This window comes from Rhinopithecus bieti, unplaced genomic scaffold (assembly GCF_001698545.2).
Source record: "Rhinopithecus bieti isolate Rb0 unplaced genomic scaffold, ASM169854v2 scaffold_1014, whole genome shotgun sequence".
Lineage (NCBI taxonomy): Eukaryota > Metazoa > Chordata > Mammalia > Primates > Cercopithecidae > Rhinopithecus > Rhinopithecus bieti.
In genome coordinates this window covers 5332543-5353461 of record NW_016803499.1, presented here as the reverse complement: position 1 = coordinate 5353461, position 20919 = coordinate 5332543, and the positions used below count along the sequence as shown (strand labels likewise).

General features: G+C 46.6%; 1 protein-coding gene across 1 annotated transcript in view; it reads right to left on the bottom strand.

Annotated features, from left to right (window-relative positions):
• The window catches only part of NAP1L4 (nucleosome assembly protein 1 like 4), a 47597-nt gene extending 32678 nt beyond the window's left edge, over positions 1 to 14919 (bottom strand). Inside the window, 4 exon segments of the mRNA XM_017887393.1 lie at positions 26 to 125; positions 2273 to 2331; positions 3203 to 3232; positions 14729 to 14919. Coding sequence (XP_017742882.1) covers positions 26 to 125; positions 2273 to 2331; positions 3203 to 3216 — 173 coding nt within the window. The 5' untranslated portion in view covers positions 3217 to 3232; positions 14729 to 14919.
• Positions 14920 to 20919: the final 6000 nt, after the last annotated feature.

Genomic DNA, 20919 nt, shown 5'->3' with positions numbered 1-20919 from the left:
AAGACCCTATTCACAGCACACTTACGTTTCGATGTAGCTGGAAGGGGTGTGAGGGACATTGTCAAGTCGCTCCTGTAAAGCTGCCAAAACTCGAGGATTCTGCATCACCTGATCTGTGAGCTTTTCTATGAAGAGTTAAGACCAAACATATTTAAAATACGCCCACCACACACAATAGCCAAGAGTCAAAAATGAGTAACATATCTACTTAGCTTTGCCTAGATTTACATCTACTAATTTCTAAATACATATACCAGTGACTCCAAAACACGTTTTGAAAATAATTAAAATTTATTTTAAGAGCATTTAACATTCTAGGTTAATCACCTGATGGGTAGCTACAAATTCACTGAATAAATACCTCGAGAGTCCTGGTTCTCAACCAGGACTGCGGCTGTTTAACCTCCAGGCTTAAACAACTGAGGACATCATTAATGGAAGTTCACATGGTCTACCCCCAAGTCCCAGGGTGGTGTCCAGAAGCCAAGAACAGAGATGAGATCAGTTTTTCAAAGTGAAAGAGCATCCACTACTGCCCTCGCTCACTGTGGTGCCACAGACCTCACAGTCCAGGAGAGCCCCAGGCTCACCAGCTCCTGACGGCACTGTTCCCTAAGTTTTCTTCGTGTGCTTCTCTCCTCTGCCTTGAATGTTCTTCTGCCCAAACCCATCTCGTTCCAGGAAGTACTTCCGACCATTCCACCCCACTTACAGCTAACCTGCATGTGTAGTGAGCTCACAATCTCCAGATGTTTGTATTTAGAAGCCCATTTCCCAATAAACCAATGAATGAGATCCTGAGAGGGTAGTGACTGTCCTTCTATCCAGCTGTGTGACTAAGGAGTGGCAGACATCTGGCTCGTGACACAGACTCTTAACAATTTCCCTCTTAATGATACAATATAGAAACCCAAACCCAGCGCCCTTCCCTTGCTTACAGCCAGTACATACCCAAGTATTCTCCCATCCCAAGTATTCTCCCATGATGTGGGTAAGTCAAACACACCAAGTAGGCACTCAATTTTAAACATTTATAATAGAACTGCAAACACAACCACTAACATGAAGCACATGAAGTATATTTAAGGGACATAATTTGTATACATAAAATTGTGTACACATGTATAGTATGTAAATACTACATGCATATATAAACACACATCAATGGGTGCTAAAACCACTGTGTGAAAGTTTGCTGAAAAAGAGGAGTATATCTACACGTGCCTGACAGATTGCTTCCAAGGTGAAAGGACCTTGGTAACAGAGAAGTCTGGCAGGCATTGTTTTAATCAATCACAGTGTCCCCGGACAGGTGCCGAGCCAACATACTGTGCCTCCGGAAGCAATGACCACTGCATCATGTCACCTGTGTGCCCTTCTTGCCAAATGTTTACCCTGCATCTCGTCAGGAAGAAACGACTGGGCAAATCCAGACTATGAGCACTCTATAAGACCACAGTGGCCCAGAGCGCTGCTGTGTTGATGTATTAATAAAAGACGCAAAAGGTAGGGAGATGACCCTAGAACAAAACAAAACGCATGATCTTTGAGTAGGTGCTAGATTTGGGGGTGGGGTAAAAATTGCTGAGAAAACCAGGGAAAATAGAAGCATGACTATCTATTAGAGAACGGTATTGCTCCAATGCTAAGTTTCTTGGTAATGGCATTGTAGAATTGTTTTAGGAACACAGATATCCTCCACTTGCTTTCAAACAGTTTGGAGGGAGTGGGGAGTACAGATATACAGGGTTTTTTTTCAAAGGGTGAAAGATACCACATCTGTGAATTTATGAACAAAATAACATTCCTAGGATTTGCTTTCCAAAGGAAGGAAAGTTAAGGGTATAGATTTAAAAAATCAAAAACAAAAAAAGGTCAGGTGCAGTGGTCTGTGCCTGCAGCCCTAACTACTTGGGAGGCTGAGGCAGGAAAACTGCTTGAGCCCAGGAGTTCAAGAGCAGCCTGGGTAACATAGCAAGGCTCCATCTCAAAAACAAGAAAAAAGACTGGTCATTTGTTAATCAATACTAAAGCTCAGTGATGGCAGGTACAAGAAGGTAGACTGTACTATTATTCTGTTTACTACTGTAGAGTCTGAATTCCTATAAAAAATAAATCTTTTATTTATAAGATACCGATTTTTCATTTTAATTACTCTAGCGTTCCTAAAACCACTGAAGTACAGGAAGCAATCCTTTACTTGCATTAATGTTTCCAGAGAGAGGAAGATTCCCCATACTGGATGCAAACTCTCCATGTGCAGTGAACTGACCTGTATTACTTGCATTTTTAGCAGCTTCCACGGCATCTGAAGGAACCCCATCTGAAAAACTAAAACAACGGTACGTTTAAAAAGTATTATTGTCAAGAAAGCTCCAAAGAAGTAGCACAAATGGACATGTTTCTTATTCAATACATTAAGAGGCATCTCTACAGTGACGTCAGATTTGAGAAGACAACTACTAATGTGCATGTGTTATCTCAGAGGCTGTCCTCTCTGCTATAAAAATATTCTACTACTTAACACCTCCCTCCTCTCCCAAACATAAAGCCTTACAAAGTTCTTATTTCCAACCTTAGCCAAAGCTTCTTAGACAGCTTTCATTTCTACAGCTTCTTTCCTCAAAAAATCTGCTCCCAGCCCTCAAACCAAACCCATCAACCAACGAACATGTTACTGTTTGGTCAGCAGCTCATGTGATCAGACAGAGCAAGGCAGTCTTACGAAGTTAAGACAGGGTCCAAAGTGGCTTTGTAAAATCAGCCACAACAAATGTAAAATAAGCCATAAACCAGTTTTCAAAGATGCCTGGACATACCTCCCTCATAAAAAATAAACATCAAACAATATACACAACTAAAAGTAACCCTCAATCCAAAAAACAAAATCTCCCACTTGATCACTGACAACTACAGACCGTTAGGATAGTGTCAAAATTACCTGACTTCACCCCAGAGGTGTTAAAGCATGGAGAGCAAAATGATTGCTTTCCATAAAAGATCTGTAAGTATCAACATCTGAGGCACTATTCATGTCTGAAGTAATTTCTTTATGTGCTCAAATACACACACAAGAAATGAGCCATCAGCTAGACTCTGAAATGCATTTAACTTTGATTCTAATATTGATTGAAATTATGGCTTGGCTGTTGCTCACCAACTGAATTTTAAACTCCAATAAACAAAGTCCACTTTGGCTTACCTGTGATCTGCCATCTGAATGTTTTATCCCCTATAAATTAAAAGAGTTGTAATAATTATATTCATAAACAAAAATACTTGTTCAATATACTTTTTAAACAATGGTTGTCTATGGGATGGAGTCCACTAGAAGGGACAGTAAGGAACTTTCTAGTGTGATGAAAATGTTCTAGATCTTGACTGAGGTTACCTGGGTGTATACATTTGTTAAAGCTCATTAAACTGTACACTTCAGATCTGTGCATTTCATCACACACATACTTTACTCATAAAAACATTTCTTGGCCTGTAATCCCAGTACTTTGGGAGGCCGTGGTGGGTGGATCATTTGAGGTCAGGAGTTCAAGACCCACCTGACCAACATAGTGAAACCCCGTCTCTACTAAAAACACAAAATTAGCTGAGCATGGCGGCGCATGCCTGTAATCCCAGCTACTTGGGAGGCTGAGGCAGGAGAATCACTTGAACCCAGGAGGCGGAGGTTGCAGTGAGCCGAGATTGCGCCATTGCACTCCAGCCTGGGCGACAAGAGTGAAACTCCATCTGAAAAAAAAAAAAAAGAAAACTCTCTTATTGGCACTAAAATAACCAGACTTCAGAATAACGTCAATTCTAATTTGCCTTATTTTTTATAATACATTTGGCAACACAAACATATATTAATGATAGCCCAATTATTTTAGAGTAATTCAAAGCATTTACTGGTGTTTACACTTTCAAGCTTATGGGATTATTTTCTAATTGCATTTATTCCATATCTTTCATTACTTCTACACTGAGGATGTATTGCTTGTGTAAAAACCTTGTGTAATATACTCAGTATTATCCCACTTTAAAAGATGATTATTTCTATATTGGTAGAATTAGATGACATTGTAGCTGAATATTAAGGGTGTGTTCTAGAGCATTTACTTCTTAAACAGAACTTGATATGAATAAAACTAAAAAAAATTTATCATTTTTTTGAGACAGGATCTCAATCTGTCACCAAGGCTGCAGTGTAGTTATGCAATCCTGGCTCACTGCAGCCTCAAAGTCCTGGGCTCAAGCAATCCTCCTATCTCAGTCTCCTGAGTAGCAGGGACAATAGGCACATGCCACCATGCCCAGCTAATTTTATTTTTTGTAGAGCTAGGGTCTGGCTAAGTTGCCCAGGCAGGTCTCAAACTCCTGGCCTCAAGAGATCTTCCCACCTCAGCCTACCAAAGCGTTGGGATTACAAGTGTGAGTCAACATGCCTGGCCTATACAATTTCAAAATCTAATCTAAATGCTTTTAAAGTAACAGCTAAATGCATAGCTTAAAAAGGTCCTTAAATGTAAAATAACCCAGGTGTGGTTATAGCGTTCCTTAAACTCAGATGTGGGAAATACATCTGAGGGCCTCGCTAAAGGGTTGTTCCAGCTGAAAACTGGTCAATGTTCATTCTTTAGTACCTGAGCGAAGCCCAAACCACGGAATCACACAGCTTTAGGGTAAAACAAACCAACAACAAAAAAAACCCTCTATATTTAACAAAAACAGCTCTAATTATGATCTATGACTTCTGTATTAACTACTTTTAAAATTTTGTTTAGAAATAAAATGTGCTATTTTAAGATTCAAAATACAAGTATTACACACTTTTCAAAAAACTAAATTACGTTTAATGAAGAAGACGAAAACCAAAAAGAAAAAAAAAAGTGCAGCGGGCACAGTGGTTCATGCCTGTAACCCCAGCACTTTGGGAGGCCAAGGTGGGCAGATTACCTGAAGCTCAGGAGTTTCAGACCAGCCTGGGCAACATGGGGAAACCCTGTTTCTACAAAAAAAAAAAAAAAAAAAGAAGAAGAAGAAAGAAAAAAAGAAAGGAAAACAAAACAAAACAAAATTAGTCAGGCGTGGTGGTGTGAACCTGTTGTCCCAGCTACTCAGGGGGCTGAGGCAGGAGAATCGCTTGAGCACAGGAGGCAGAGGTTGCAGTGAGCTGAAATAACGTCACTGCACTCCTGCCTGGGAGACAGAGTGAGACTGTCTCAAAACAGAAACAGGGGAAAAAAAAAAAAGAGGCCGGACACGGAAGTTGATGCCTCTGGTCCCAGCTACTTGAGAGGCTGAGACAGGAGCATCACTTCAGCCCAGGAGCTGGAGGCCTGGCGCATGAGTAGATTGACACGAACTCAGCCTGACGAACAGAGAAAGACGCCCTGTCTCAAAAAAAAAAAAAAACAAAAGCGGCCAGGCGCGGTGGCTCAAGCCTGTAAGCCCACACTTTGGTTGAGGCCGAGGAGGGGCGGGATCACGAGGGTCAGGATTGATCGAGACCATCCTGGCTAACACGGTGAAACCCCGTCTTACTAAAAAATAACAAAAACTAGCAGGCGACGAGGCGGGCGTCTGTGAGTCCCCAGCTACTCGGGAGGCGGCAGGGAGCGCAATGCGCGGAACACCCGGTCGAGGGCGAGCTGCAGTTGAGCTGAGATCTGGCACTACACTCCAGCCTGGCGGCCAGAGCAAGTCTCGCCGTCGCAGAAAAAAAAAAAAAAAGGCGCAACAAATCCTACAATGGCTGGCTATGCTCACCACCACGACCACAGCAGCAACCCAAAACCAGCCCTAGTCAGTGAAGATTCAAAAACCCTTTAATGGCGGCCAGGCACGGTGGCTCCCACCTGTAATCCCAGCACTTTGGGAGGCCAAGGCAGGCAAATCACCTGAGGTTGGGAGTTCCAGACCAGCCTGACCAACATGGAGAAACCCATCTCTACTAAAAATACAAAATTAGCCGGGCATGGTGGCACATGCCTGTAATCTCAGCTACTCAGGAGGCTGAGGCAGGAGAATCTCCTGAACCCGGGAGGCGGAGTTTACAGAGAGCCGAGATTGCCCCATTGCACTCCAGCCTGGCCAACAAGAGCGAAAACTCTTGTCTCAAAGACAAAAAACAAAAACAAAAACAAAACACTAACAAAAAACACACTTCAGTGATCCCCCGTCACCTTTTGCAGAATACACATTCCTACCAATTCAGACCCTGTCTACCTCCCCATACTCATTCCCACTCAAGCTCTTCTGCAGAACCTTCCTCTGTATCTCAGTATCATCATCCACAAACTTTAGTGGCTACTTGAGAAGCTGTTAATGAAGATAAATTGCCTAGTACATAACAGCAGGCCAGGTCTCTTCTCACTTTTGTAACCATCATGCATATAGACTGTATCTATTCCTTGATATGAAACCAACATATTGAGTTACTTTAAACACTGCACCCTTTATACAGGTTGAGTACCTCTTATCTGAAATGCTTGGGACCAGAAGTGTTTCAGATTTTGGAATATTTGTACAAACATGATCAGGTATCTTGGGGATGGGACCCAAATCTAAACATGAAATTCATTCATGTTTCCTACACATCTTATTCACACAGACTGAAGGTAATTTTATACAGCATTATTTTAAATAATTTTGTGCATGAAACAAAGTTTTAACAGTGACCCATCACATGAAGTCAGGTGTGAAATTTTCCACTTGTAACATCAATGTCAAAACTAACGAAGTTTCAGAATTTGGAGCATTTCGACTTTTGATTTTGGGATCAGGAGTGCTCAACCTACATAAGGAAAGACAATGTAGAGTGGTGGTATTATAAAAACAAGCTAGAGTTCAGTCAGGTTTCAGCAACACAAATTATTTATTTTTGTTTAACAATCCCTATCACCCTTAAAACAGAAAGTTATAAGGAACTATCAAATATACAGGTTTGAGGAAAATAAATATTTGTTTTAAATGTTGATATGTTCAGTTTAATATTAGTTTTATAAAACCAGAGCCCAAAGACTCATCCGGAAGGTTCTCTCACTTTTAAAAGGCAATCCAGGGACCTATATAACCTGGTGACTATAGTTAACAATGTATCACATAACTGAAAAATTGCTGAGAGCAGATTTTAAATGTTCTTGTCAGAATCAGTATACCACTTAATGTGAATTAATTTGACTTAGCCATTCCACAACGTATACTTCAAAACATCACATTATACATCATAAATATAATTTTTGTGTTAATAATAATTAAAAATGGCCAGGCGCAGTGGCTCAAGCCTGTAATCCCAGCACTTTGGGAGGCCAAGATGGGCGGATCACGAGGTCGGGAGATCGAGACCATCCTGGCTAACACGGTGAAACCCCCATCTCTACTAAAAAATACAAAAAACTGGTCGGGTGAGGCGGCGGGCACCTGTAGTCCCAGCTACTCGGGAGGCCGAGGCAGAAGAATGGCGTAAACCTGGGAGGCGGAGCTTGCAGTGAGCTGAGATCTGGCCACTGCACTCTAGTACGGGCAACAGAGCGAGACTCCGCCTCAAAAAAAAAAAAAAAAGAAAGATTTTTGTAACAAAATATAACTTTACATTTCTAATTTTGAACTGAAAACATCTACTCTATAGCTAGAGTAACTATAAAATTGGGCAGCACTTTGGGAGACCAAGGCGAGCAGATCACATGAAGTTGGGAGTTCGAGGCCAGCCTGGCCAACATGGTGAAACCCCATCTCCACTAAAAATGCAAAAGTTAACTGGGCATGGTGGCACACGCCTGTGGTCCCAGCTACTCAGGAGGCTGAGGCAGGAGAACTGCTTGAACCTGGGGGGCAGAGGTTGTAGCGAGCCAAGATTACACCACTAGACTCCAGCCTGGGTGACAGCGAGACTCTGTCTCAAAAAAAAAAGAAAGAAAGAAAGAAAGGAAAAAAAATTGGGCCATGTTTGAGAGACAAAGCTAGACAGTGTGGTCGTACTCCCCAAAACTTTTATATATTTACTCTGTCTTAATAAACTCAAAGGTCCTCAGTGTCTTTATGGGAGATAATTGAAGGATCAAAATTAATTCAAATGGGACCGGGCACGGTGGCTCACGCTTGTAATCCCAGCACTTTGGGAGGCCGAGGCGGGTGGATCACGAGGTCAGGGGTTCGAGACCAGCCTGACCACCATGGTGAAACCCTGTCTCTACTAAAATACAAAATTAGCTGGGCATGGTGGCGCACACCTGTAATCCCAGCTACTCAGGAGGCTGAGGCAGGAGAATTGCTTGAACCCGGTAGGCGGAGGTTGCAGTGAGCAGTGATCACGCCACTGTACTCCAACCTGGGCGACAGAATGAGGCTCCGTCTCAAAAAAAAAAAAATTAATTCAAATGTAATTACTGTTTTCACAAGACTCCTTATAATTTCCTTACATCCTATAAATCCTGAAAAATTAGGGATGGTAGTAATTTTTTTTTTTTTTTTTGACATAGAGTTTTGCTCTTGTTGCCCAGGTTGGAGGCGCAATCTCAGCTCACTGCAACCTCCACCTCCCGGGTTCAAGCGATTCTCCTGCCTCAGTCTCCCGAGTAGCTGGGATTACAGGTGCATACCACTATGCCTAGCTAACTTTTTTTTTTTTTTTTTTTTTATTTTCAGTAGAGACAGGGTTTCACCATGTTGGCCAAGCTTGGTCTTGAACTCCCGACCTCTGGTGATCCGCCTGCCTCAGCCTCCCAAAGTGCTGGGATTACAGGCATGAGCCACCGCGCCTGGCCTCTAAGATACATTTCTAAAGCACAATTGCTTGGCCCACATTCAGTCTGAGGAATGGCAATCCAACATTCTCAATCCAAGAGGGAGTCTGGCCAGTCATTGGGTACAGGTTCAAATCTTCCAGGAGTACTGTTTTAGATTAGGACACCAGAAGGGACAAAGGAATGATCTGTTCTCAGAAAGAATCAAGATACCCCTGCAGGACGCCCCAACACTCCCACCCACAAAACCTGACAATTATACGAAGCCCTGAGACACTCCAGATTTCATTTTTATTGCCCTGGCCAGTAGATTCCTGATCCAGTCTACCATTACCACTCTCCAGGATCAAAAGTTAATCATGTTGTTAAACTTTCCACGATAATGTTTTTTGTTTTTTTGTTTTGTTTTGTTTTTTGAGGTGGAGGCTTGCTCTGTCGCCCAGGCTGGAGAGGGTCTCATACTCCTGACCCTCAGGTGATCTGCCCACCTCAGTTTCCCAAAGTGCTGGGATTACAGGCATGAGCCACCGTGCCAGGCCCATGATAATGTTTAAAAGCAATGAATAGGCTGGGCACGGCGCCTCACGCCTGTAATCCCAGCACTTTGGGAGGCCCACGTGGCCAGATCCCCTAAGGTCAGGAGTTCGAGACCAGCCTGACCAATATGGTGAAACCCATCTCCACTAAAGATACAAAAATTACCCAGGCGTGGTGGTGGGCACCTGTAATCCCAGCTACTCGGGAGGCTGAGACAGAATTGCTTGAACCTGGGAGGCAGAGGTTGCAGTGAGCTGAGAACGTGCCACTGCACTCCAGCCTGGGCGTCAGAGCGAGACTCCACCTCCAAAAAAAAAAAGCAATGAATAATACATGTTTGCCCACTAAAGAACAAGTTCCATGAGGGCAGGGAGCCTGTCTACTTGCCCAGTGCAGCCGTTCCAGGGCCCAGCACAAGACCTGGGATGAGACTGGTTGCCAAGAAATCTTTGCTTAACTCACTGCTAGCAAGTGACAGCTTGTCTCTGTGTTACCAGTACACAGCATGCATGGTGTCCGGGACTCCATGTACACATATGCCTGTCTCAAGCAGTTTCTGAAGACAGAGAGACACTGCCTTAGTCATTCAGGTTTGGTTACAAGATCTACTGAAATACCTGCCTCCAAACAGCAGCAGACCATCTCTTCAGAGACTTGTAGGGTGCCAAGCCCTGGGGTTTCAAGAAGAAAGTAAAAAATGATTTCCTTTCCTTTAACTGAAACATTACGTTTACTTGTGGCACAGCAGTCTTCACTGCTGTACTCCCATCTCCTCCACCCTTCTTTTCTGGGCAGTTCATTAGTACATGCCTCAATGACGCTAACTTCTTAATCCAATACATACTAAAAGATTTTTTCGGCTAGGTGCAGTGGCTCACGCCTGTAATCCCAGCACTTTGGGATGCCGAGACAGGCGGATCACAACGTCAGGAGATCGAGACCCTCCTGGCTAACACGGTGAAACCCCGTCTCTACTAAAAAATATAAAAAATTAGCTGGGCGTGGTGGCGGGCGCCTGTAGTCCCAGCTACTCGGGAGGCTGAGGCGGGAGAATGGCGTGAACCCGGGAGGCGGAGCTTGCAGTGAGCTGAGACTGTGCCGTTGCACTTCAGCCTGAGAGACAGAGTGAGACTCCGTAAGATCTTGTCATCTTGAAAGTAAGGCATTTCCCTCTCTACCTATTTCAAATTGCAACCACCAAAGTCCCTACTCCTCTCCACCGTTTCTCAAAAGCACCTGCCACCATCTACCTTGTTCGTCTGTCTCCCACAGCAGAAACGAGGGCAAAGACTTCTGTCTTATTCAGCGGGAGACCCCAGTACCTAGAACTGTGCCCAGCACAAAGAAGATGCTCATGAATAAGGAAATAGATGCAAATCACTGAAAGCTACTTTTCAGTAACTGAGTAAACAAGTACTATTTTAATTATTATACTTAAAACCTTTGCACATAAAAGTGTACAGTCATTCCTTCTCCCACAAGTTTATTAAACAGAAACCATCTCACCTTGTTTTTGAACAGGCTTTTCCGGATAATGCACGCTGCATTTTTAAAGGTCCCAAGAACATGAAATGAACATAGATTTCGTGTTTAACAGTTAACAGGGGATACTTGTAAGAAATTTAAGGCTACACAGCAAGTGGTCAATATCAAAAAGTAAAGTTCACAAAGTGATCTTTCGTTGTTTTCATACTACAAAAACACAATGCCTCTGTTGTTACTAAATGCAAAATTTAAAGTTCTGGCAAACAAATTAAAGCAACCCTGTTCTATTAAGAGGGCAGGGTGGAAAAACCAGTGACTGCCAGATGAAAACAAATTTACATCACCACAAACTGTTTCTAAAAAATTTCATAGCAGCCAAACACAAAATTATTTACTATCTACCTATTGATAATGGTTTTCCATTACCATATGCTCAAAGACAAACCTTACAACTATAGTTTCGGGAAGCATAAATTTGCTAACCTCAAGAGGTCCCACAAAAACTAAGTTGAGGCCGGATAACAGCAGTTTCCTGCACAGATTGGCTACTTCCTATCACCATAGTGGTCGAAGAATCAAACTAAGTAATACCAGCTTTTTACTCTGGATGCCTAAAACACATTTCCCTTCAAGCAAACAAGCAAGCATTCCTTAGCTAGCAATCTCAGGCCAAACTCCCAACAAGCTCATCTCTGCTGTCTTATTCACATATAAACCATCATCGGTTTCAAGCACTAACAGCATCGGCCTATTTCACACAGCTGACGCCTCTTAGGCCGTCAAGAATTTAAATCACCTTCTTGCCCACAAAGTAATTTTCTTCCAAAACAAATTGAAAAATATAGGCTCTTTGACAACATTTTTGGAAGTACAACATAAACTTATCACAATAGTTTTTAAACTGCAGACAACGAAAGAGAAGGAAGAAAAGCACTACTATATATACATACATATTTGAGGTCACCTCCTCCTGATGCTAGACTATCAACTGCTCAAAAGAAGAAAAACAAAATAAAGATTTCAGTTCCCACACTTAGCTTCGAATAACTAACATAGGGAATTAACATGTGGTCAATAACAAGAGGCTACTAAAAACTCTGACAGGTTAACAGAAAAGGTTTCATTTCAGTTTCAAGTTCAAATTCATACTGTAAAGTGGTGATGAACATATCCCATCCGCAGGTACTTAATCTCCATACAAATAAGAACTACCTCTCACATAGGCAAAAAGATGAAAATTCTACAGAAGAATCTGATGGCTAAATGGCTATTTTGCAAAACACAATGCCCTGTAGATTTTGCGGGGATCCTAAAACACGTGTAAACTTTGCAGAATTCAGTTTACCAAGGTTATCAAACTTAAAAATGATTAAAATTTATTTGCTACTGCAAAGAATTCAACCAATTTCTCCAATGACTACTCCATATTCATTTTGAAAAACAGTACCGGATTTAAAACTTACACAACAAAATTCACAAAAGTGGTAAGATGCCATGACATATAGGCACAAATAACTGCAGACATTCTTAAGCAATAACACTGCTCAACCAGGAAGAAAAAAAAAAAAAAAGGCTGCAACTGGATATGTAATAACAGCTATTTAAGACAGCAGTAGGTCAGGCGCGGTGGTTCACCCCTGTAATCTCAGCATTTTGGGAGGCTGACGTGGGTGGATCACGAGGTCAAGAGATCGAGACCATCCTGGCCAACATGGTGAAACCCTGTCTCTAATAAAAACACAAAAATTAGCCGGGCGTGGTGGCGGGCGCCTGCAGTCCCAGCTACTAGGGAGGCTGAGGCAGGAGAATTGCTTGAATCCGGGAGGCGAAGGCTGCAGTGAGCGGAGATCACACCACTGCACTCCAGCCTGCCAATAGAGCAGGACTCCGTCTCAAAAAAAAAAAAAAAAAAAAAAAAAAAAAAAAAAAGCAGTAACGTGTTAAAACGGTTCACGGTTCATAAAAATCACATCATGAGGCCCTAAAATTCTAGTAAAAATGTCTCTAAGTAAACTTGTGAACTACTACTAAATAACTAACTTCTCTCTCTCTCTGTAGTCACTCATTTTATCTTTGGAATATATCCCGATTCTATCACCGCGTTCCTTTCTCTTAACTTCATTTTACATTTGCATATTATTTATTCCATTAGTAATTGCTCATCCCAGTCTGAATCTCAAAATTCTACTACAGGAGGCATTTGGCATTCTGTGGAATAACATAATTTTGAGATGGAAATGATCAACCAGCCCAAAACCTCGTAAGCTAGAGTTCAGTGAGGCTTAGTACAATGATGAAAACAACTTCTGATTACAAATTCTTTCATTCCCTCTACAGAAGCAGTAACCTTGGGTAAAGTCAAAACTGCCTGGGTCTTTACCTAAGCTTTATTACCTACGACAAGTCATTATACGTAACCTCCTAGGGTCTCAGCTTCCAGAGTAGTTAAACGGAAAAACAATAGTATCTATCTCACAGGTTATTAGATTATGAAATGAGTTAATACACGCCAACAGGCTGAAGGAGTCCCTGGTGGGTAGCGCAGGTATTAGCCATCTAGAGATACAGTTTCTATTGCAAGAAGGCAGTAACTTAAAAAGACTTACCTTTAAGGTCCAACAACCTAATCTACATACTTGTATATTTTTAAGATAAGATAACTTTTAAAAGTCTATTTTATACCGTACACCTAATGCAGGAGGATGAGGCAGGGATTACTACAGGAAAAAGTAATGCAGACTGGGCATGTGAACAGCACAGACGAATGTGCCCCGACGATTCCGGCGAGAACATAATGAAATGGCGGACCTTCCTGCCAGCGGAGCGCACAGTCACCCAGGCAGGTGATGTGACACACACGTTAGGGTCTAAAGGTCCCAAGGCTGGAGTCCCCTTTCCTGGACCCTAAACTTGTCTGCCTCCTGCCCCGCAATCAGACTTAGTGAACTGTGGACGGTGAAAAGTCTTATCGTGACCAGGCCATCCTTGGCTGGGGGGAACGGAAAGCATTTGGAAGGGGAAAATGGAAAAAAACAAAGATTCTGGTCAGGTCAAAAAATCCAAAGGTGACCTCTTTCCCCATCTCTGAACGGAGAGAAAAGCATGGCACTTTCCCATTCATAACATGTGCAACCTTTTCTGGAGATTTTGCTTTTCCCTTGTGAAAGACGGTTTTAAACAGTAAACAGACTTGCTGCCCACCTTGGCTGGGAAACCAAGTCCCGCGAGCAACTAGTCTAAGGCCACTCGGGCCCGTCCTCGGGGAGCGCACGCCGCCCATCTCGCTCGCACCGCACGGCTCCCAGCAGCTAAGAAGCAACGCCAAGGACTTTCTTCCCCGCCAGACATGCCCTTGGCCACACCAAACTAACATCAAACCCCAGTGAGCCCAGCCTGACCCCACAGAGGCCCACGATGACCGCTGCGATACGGAAAAACTCCAATTCCTCAACATCTAAGAAAGAGGTCCTGGACGTCTCCACCTTAGAAACGGGAAGCCTGAACGCTCCGGCGCGCCCGGCCGTGTAACCGCCGCGGCCCCCGCACGCGGGGCGGGCCGGGCTAGCGGGAGATTTGAGCGGCCGCCGCCTCTAGCCGTCTTCGCCTCCTCCGCGGGGCCGCCGCCCAGGAGGCCGCCTGCGGCGCAGAACAAAGCGCCTTGACCTTCAGGGGGGCCAGCAGCCGGGCGAGGCGCGCCGGGAGTTGGGAGGGGCCGTCCGGCCAGCGCCACGGCCCGGGCTCCAGGGCCCCCAAGCCCCAGCCCCGAGGCGCCCAGCCCCAGGCCCAGGCCCGCCGCGGCCCCGCTGGCCTGCTCTGACCGAGACGCGGCCCGCCCCGCCCCAGTCCCCACCGCCCCGCGCGGCTTCCAGAGAGAGATGGCCGCCCGCCGCGCCCGCGCCGGCCCCGCGGCCTCTCCCGGCCGCCCTCCCCAGCGCGCCGTTACCGGCCCAGCACCCGCGTCTCCGCACCTCACGCCTCCTGCGGCAGTGGCGGCGACCCTGGCTTCACTCGCTTTGGAGCTGCGCCGCCGTGGCCGCCAACAACGCCGCCTCCCATTGGCCGAGGCTCCTAGCTCCTCGCTCCACGAGCAAGACGGGCTGCGATTGGGCGAGCACGGCGCAAGTCAACTGCGCTTCGCGCCGCAGACGGCAGCCAATCAGAAGCCACCGAAGACTGTCTCCGCCTTATGCAAATATTCCTCCGCGGGGCCGGCGCCCCGCGCTCCTCCGCCTCTTTAGATGGGGCGGGGCGAGGTGTAGACCGCATGTGTGGCTCTGGGCTGGGCTGGCCTGGGTCCCCGCTCCCGGGACCCTCCCCGGTTGGCACTGCATCCTCGCGGGACACCGGGCATCACCTCTCTCCGTGGGTCCCGGCCGTCTTTATCTCCTGCGCCCTCCCAGTTCCCTAGTTCAATCCAGTCCGCGGCGGGTCGGTGCCTCCAGCGCTCCGTGCGCCCGCTGATGTGAGAACCCCACCTCCCACGTCGTCCCCTGGCGCTACTCCTTGAGAACATCGCAGGGGCCCCCTCCGCCTGGCAGCCGTTTTCAACTAGTCCCGTTAGTGGTTGGGACCTAAGCTTAACCCCTGCTCATACCCCAGGTCCCAGGTTGGATAACATTTCCTCTGCGAAAAGGTCGGGGCTGGGTCGCCTCCGCGAACACGACGGGACTACCCACTTCCTGCGTCTCTTCCCGCACGCCCTGAGCCCCGCAGTGTCCCAGCAGCCTAGTTCTGGCCTGGGGGAGACCCTGTCGGACAAGGAGGGAAAACAGTGCGCACTGGGCCCTCAGATCAGGCCCCTGAAGCAGAGCAGGGCAGGGAGAAGCTGGCCCGTTTCGCCCACCCTGTTCTCCCTCTCAGGGTGCCCCCTGGGCTGGGGTGAAGGTAACAGCCCCAGCCTCTCCACATCATATTTTGTAGAAAGATATCCAATTTGCCGGGCGCGGTGGCTCAAGCCTGTAATCCCAGCACTTTGGGAGGCCGAGAGGGACGGATCACGACGAGGTCAGGAGATCGAGACCATCCTGGCTAACACGGTGAAACCCCGTCTCTACTAAAAAATACAAAAAACTAGCCGGGCGAGGTGGCGGGCGCCTGTAGTCCCAGCTACTCGGGAGGCTGAGGCAGGAGAATGGCGGGAACCCGGGAGGCGAAGCTTGCAGTGAGCTGAGATCCGGCCACTGCACTCCAGCCTGGGCGACAGAGCAAGACTCCGTCTCAAAAAAAAAAAAAAAAAAAAAAAAAAGAGATATCCAATTTGATCGGAAAATAACCCCTGCGCTGGGGCTTTTGAGGCTGGTCATTTCCATGTTCAACCGTGCCATTGGGGGTCTTCAAGTCTTTTGTGCATTTTTTTCAGAAACGTTCTTTTTTTGGGGTGAGGTTACTTTTGAAACAATTGCTAATTATTATTATTATTAGCAAGTCATTCCTGTAATGGGGAAAATTTGTAACCATCTAAAGGCTCCTGGTTGAGGGATTAAGAACATAGCCTCAGTTATAAACCTCAGAGGTAACCTGGGAGGCTGAGGCAGGAGGATCGCTTGAGCCCAGGAATTCAAGTCCAGCCTGGGCAACATAGTGAAACTTCATCTCTAAAAAGAATTTAATGCGGAGCGCCGTGGCTCAGGCCTGTAAACCCAGCACTCTGGGAGGTAGAGGCAACAAGTCCAGCCTGGGCAACAGAGAGAGAGCACATTTCCCCCACTCCAAAAAAAAAAAAAAAAAATTACCCAGGCGTGGTGGCTCAGGCCTGTAATACCAGCTACTTGGGAGGCTGAGGTGAGAGAATTACCTGAGCCCGTGAGGTCAAGGCTGCAGTGAGCAGAGATTGGGCCACTGCACTCCAGCCTGGGTAACCAGAGGGGGATACTGTCTCAAAAAAACAAAAAAGAGGCGGCACGCGGTGGCTCACGCCTGTAATCCCAGCACTTTGGGAGGCCGAGGTGGACAGATCAGGAGGTCAGGAGTTCCAGACCATCCTGGCTAACAGTTTGAAACCCCGTCTGTACTAAAAATACAAAAAAATTAGCCGGGTGTGGTGGCGGGCGCCTGTAGTCCCAGCTACTCCGGAGGCTGAGGCAGGAGAATGGCATGAACCCGGGAGGCGGAGCTTGCAGTGAGCCAAGATCGTGCCATTGCACTCCAGCCTCAGCAACAGAGCAAGACTCAGTCTCAAAAAAAAAAAAAAAAAAAAAAAAAAAAAAAAAAAAAGAAAAGAAAAGAAAAAGAGGCCAGGCGCGGTGGCTCACGCCTCTAATCCCAGCACTTTGGGAGGCCGAGGTGGGTGGATCACCTGATGTCGGGAGTTCGAGACTAGCCTGACCAACATGGAGAAACCCCGTCTCTACTAAAAAAATACAAAATTAGCCGGGCATGGTGATGCACACTTGTAGTCCCAGCTACTCAGGAAGGCTGAGGCAGGAGAATCACTTGAACCTGGGAGAATCGCTTGAACCCAGGAGGCGGAGGTTGCGGTGAGCAGAGATCATGCAATTGCACTCCAGCCTGGGCAACAAGAGCGAAACTCCATCTCAAAAAGAAAGAAAAAGAGAAAAAAAGGAAAGGAAGGAAGGAATTAAAACAAAAAGCATAAAAACCCCTCAGAGGTGACCAGTGCATGGCTGAGGCCTGACCCACACAGCCTACTCAGTCCTGTCTGGCCAAAGAAATTAATTAAAACAAGGGCCGGGCTGGGTGGCTCACGCCTGTAATCCCAGCACTTTGGGAGGCCAAGGCAGGCAGATCACGAGGTCAGGAGATCGAGACCATCCTGGCTAACACGGTGAAACCTCGTCTCTACTAAAAATACAAAAACAGAATTAGCTGGGCATGGTGGCCTGTAGTCCCAGCTACTCCAGAGGCTGAAGCAGGAGAATGGCGTGAACTGGGGAGGTGGAGCTTGCAGTGAGCCAAGATCGTGCCACTGCACTCCAGCCTGGGCAACAGAGCGAGACCCCGTCTCAAAAAAAAAAAAAAAAAGAGAGAGAAAGAAAAAGAAACTAATTAAAACAAAAAACATAAAAACCGGAGGTGACCGGTGCATGGCTGAGCCCTGATCCACACAGCGTGCTCAGTCCTGTCTGGCCATCTGTGTTTTAGGAGAGGGTGTGTGTGCTCTCAATGCCTATTTTACTTATTTAGGCTTTCAGACTTTTCTACAATGGTCATACTTTATGCTTTGTGGAAGCATAAACAAGGAAAGAAACGACACAAGAACCTGGGCATCTGCAGTTTTGAGGGTCCTTCCTCCCGTCTAATAAAGTCTCTAGTCCATTTGTAGTAATGGGATCCAGCTGCTCCTGGATGTTGGGGTTGGTGGGGGTGGCATCCGGGTGGGTGGAGCCTCTGAGGGAGCTGGGCCTTGGGGCTGGGGGCAGCTGGACCTGCTCCCTGCGAGATCTGCTGGAACTGGAATGATTGTGGTGGTGTTTTTCTCTTGGTGGTTGGTGGTTTCTCTCCTTGGAAGGTTCTCATTTTGAAATAGAATCTTCACAGATGCAATTAGGTAATGAGGTCGAATGGGCAGATTGCTTGAACCCGAGAGTTTGAGACCAGCCTGGGCAACAGGATGAGATCCCATCTCTACCAAATATCTAAAAATTAGCCAGGCATGGTGGTGCATCTATAGTCCCAGCTGCTTGAGAGGCTGAGGTGGGAGGATCACTTGTGCCCGGGAGTTGGAGGCTGCAGTGAGCTGTGATCATGCAGTGGCCTGGGTGACAGAGCAAGACCAAGACCCTGTGTCAAAAAAGAGAAGCCCCCAGATGACAGACATGCAACCAGGGTTGAGGACCACTGGGATCAGGACTCCCAGGGTAGCCAGCATTCGGTGGGTTTCATCCGTTTTCCCAGCGCTGCCTCTGCCAGGCCTCAGGCATGAGCCCACCTGTTTACAACCCCTCTGCCATCTCAGCCTTCTCCAACCTGGAGATCAGGAGTCCCCTCCAGAGGCTGCCTTGCCTGTGGTTCTGCTCCTGGCTGCCTTGTGCTCAGTGGGGTTCTGGGAGACAGTCCTGGACAGACACCACGTGTTTCTCCTTCACATTGCCAGCACCTGGAAAAGTGCCTGGCACTTGGCGAGCTGTGCCCTTACCTGGGTGCTACTGACAATGGCTACACCTTGGCCTGGAAGTGGAGGCAGGAATCACTGTCCCATTCAACCGAGGAGAAAACAGAGAAGCCCCTGTAACGCCCCCAGCTAAGTGGCTCTGGCCCTGGAGGGACCATGCCCTTCACCTGCGGCGGGGTGCTACTCCTCAAACGACCTCGCAGCCGCCAAGAGCTGGAGCCTAGGCCTCAGAAATGCCCAAATCTTCCTCAGTAGGGTGGTGGCTCAGCCTGTGGGGCATTAACAAAGTGGGGCCCTGGAGACATCCAAGAGAGGTAGCAGGTTTCTTCTGGTGTATGGAGAACAGAAAACACCCATGGCGTACTGCACACAAAAGAGGGGTGCAGTCAGGGAGTGACTTCGTGAACTTCACAGCCTCAGAAAGAAGGCATCTGGAAGACCGTACCCCAAATGTTGCAGGGATTTGAGAGGTAAGGCACAGGGCCTTTCAGTTTCTACTTTATATTGGAAATTTTCTATATTATTTATTTTAAATAATGAATACATGACTTTTTATAGTAAAGACACCAAAGATTGCTCTTTGTGGAAAAACAGGAAGATGTAAATCTGGCTCTTACAGCTGAACAGAGCTTTCATGTACACAAAAGAAACACTTTTCACAGACAAAAAAAAAAAAACAAACAAAAAAAAACACTTTTCACAGGCAAACTAATATTATACAAGTTAAGAAAAGTGTCCACCCCACGTTGATCAAGAAGGATCTACTGCAGCCTGACAGCAAGATATTGCAGGGTAGGGTGTTGGGGTCCTCTTGGGGACCAAGCCAGTGGCCTGGCCAGCCAGCCTGTTGTCACTGCAGGCCCTCGACCCAACCTGGGGAGACTGGAGGAAGTTGGGGGAGGGCAGGGAGAAGGCGCACCAGGTAGTGGGCACTCAGAGGGAGTAAACCCCTTTCAGAAAATCGGCCCAGAATTACTCTGAATGGGGGAGGGGGCGTGAAACAGGGGCCACAGCCTGACTCTACTCCAGTCCAGGCAGAGCCAGGCCTTCACCAGCTGTGGGGACCAGGCGTGCCCCTGGTGATCTGAATACGTTTTTGTGCACTCACCACTGGAAACGGGGGGCGGGGGGCACAGGCCACTCCTTCCTGTCTCCTTGGATGGCACCGTGGCCTTGGGCCAACCTCCGCTCACCCCAGTAGTGGCAGCTACAGACCAGGGTATTTCCTCATGGCCCAGTTGTCAGGACATTTGATACGTGGTTTCCAGCACAGGCCAGCAGAGAGGATACACTGTGGAAGGGATTGCTGCTGCTGGGGTGACTGGGCTTCATCAGTTTCCTTGGCTGAAGGATACTGAGTTACAGGCTTCAGGCTACTTTGTATCTCATTAAAGACACCTCTGGAGGCAGCTGCCATTATCACACTAACGAAATTAGCAAAAATCTTGACTGTCATCCAATACCTGGTCATTCAAATTTCTTGATTTTTTTTTTTTTGTTTTTTTGTTTTTTTTTTTGAGACAGAGTTTCGCTCTTGTTGCCCAGGCTGGAGTGCAATGGCGCGATCTCGGCTCACCGCAACCTCTACCTCCTGGGTTCAAGCGATTCTCCTTCCTCAGCCTCCTGAGTAGCTGGCATGCACCACCATGCCCAACTAATTTTTTTGTATTTTTAGTGGAAATGGAATCTCTACTAAAAATGATCCGCCCTCTTCGGCCTCTCAAAGTGCTGGGATTACAGGCGTGAGCCACCACGCCCAGCCCCCCTTGAAATGTCTTTACAGCAGGTTTGTTCAAGGTTGAGGAGCCCTAGCCTAAAAGCTTCATTCAATACTGACTTATACTTTTAGAGGAAATCCTTCTTTTTGTCGGGGGGCTGAGAGCCAGAGCCCAGCATCAAAAAGTAACATATATTCCCTCCTGGAAACCTACAAGCCACGCACAAGGTGACACTTTGGCACCACGAAATTACCCAGCACCTACCAGCTTTCACCCAGGGGTCTCAGCATCCACGGTCAGCCCCTGCCTGAATCAATGACTTCATTTGGGGCTGCAGAATGGAGATGTCTGATCCTGGTGCTTCTTCCCT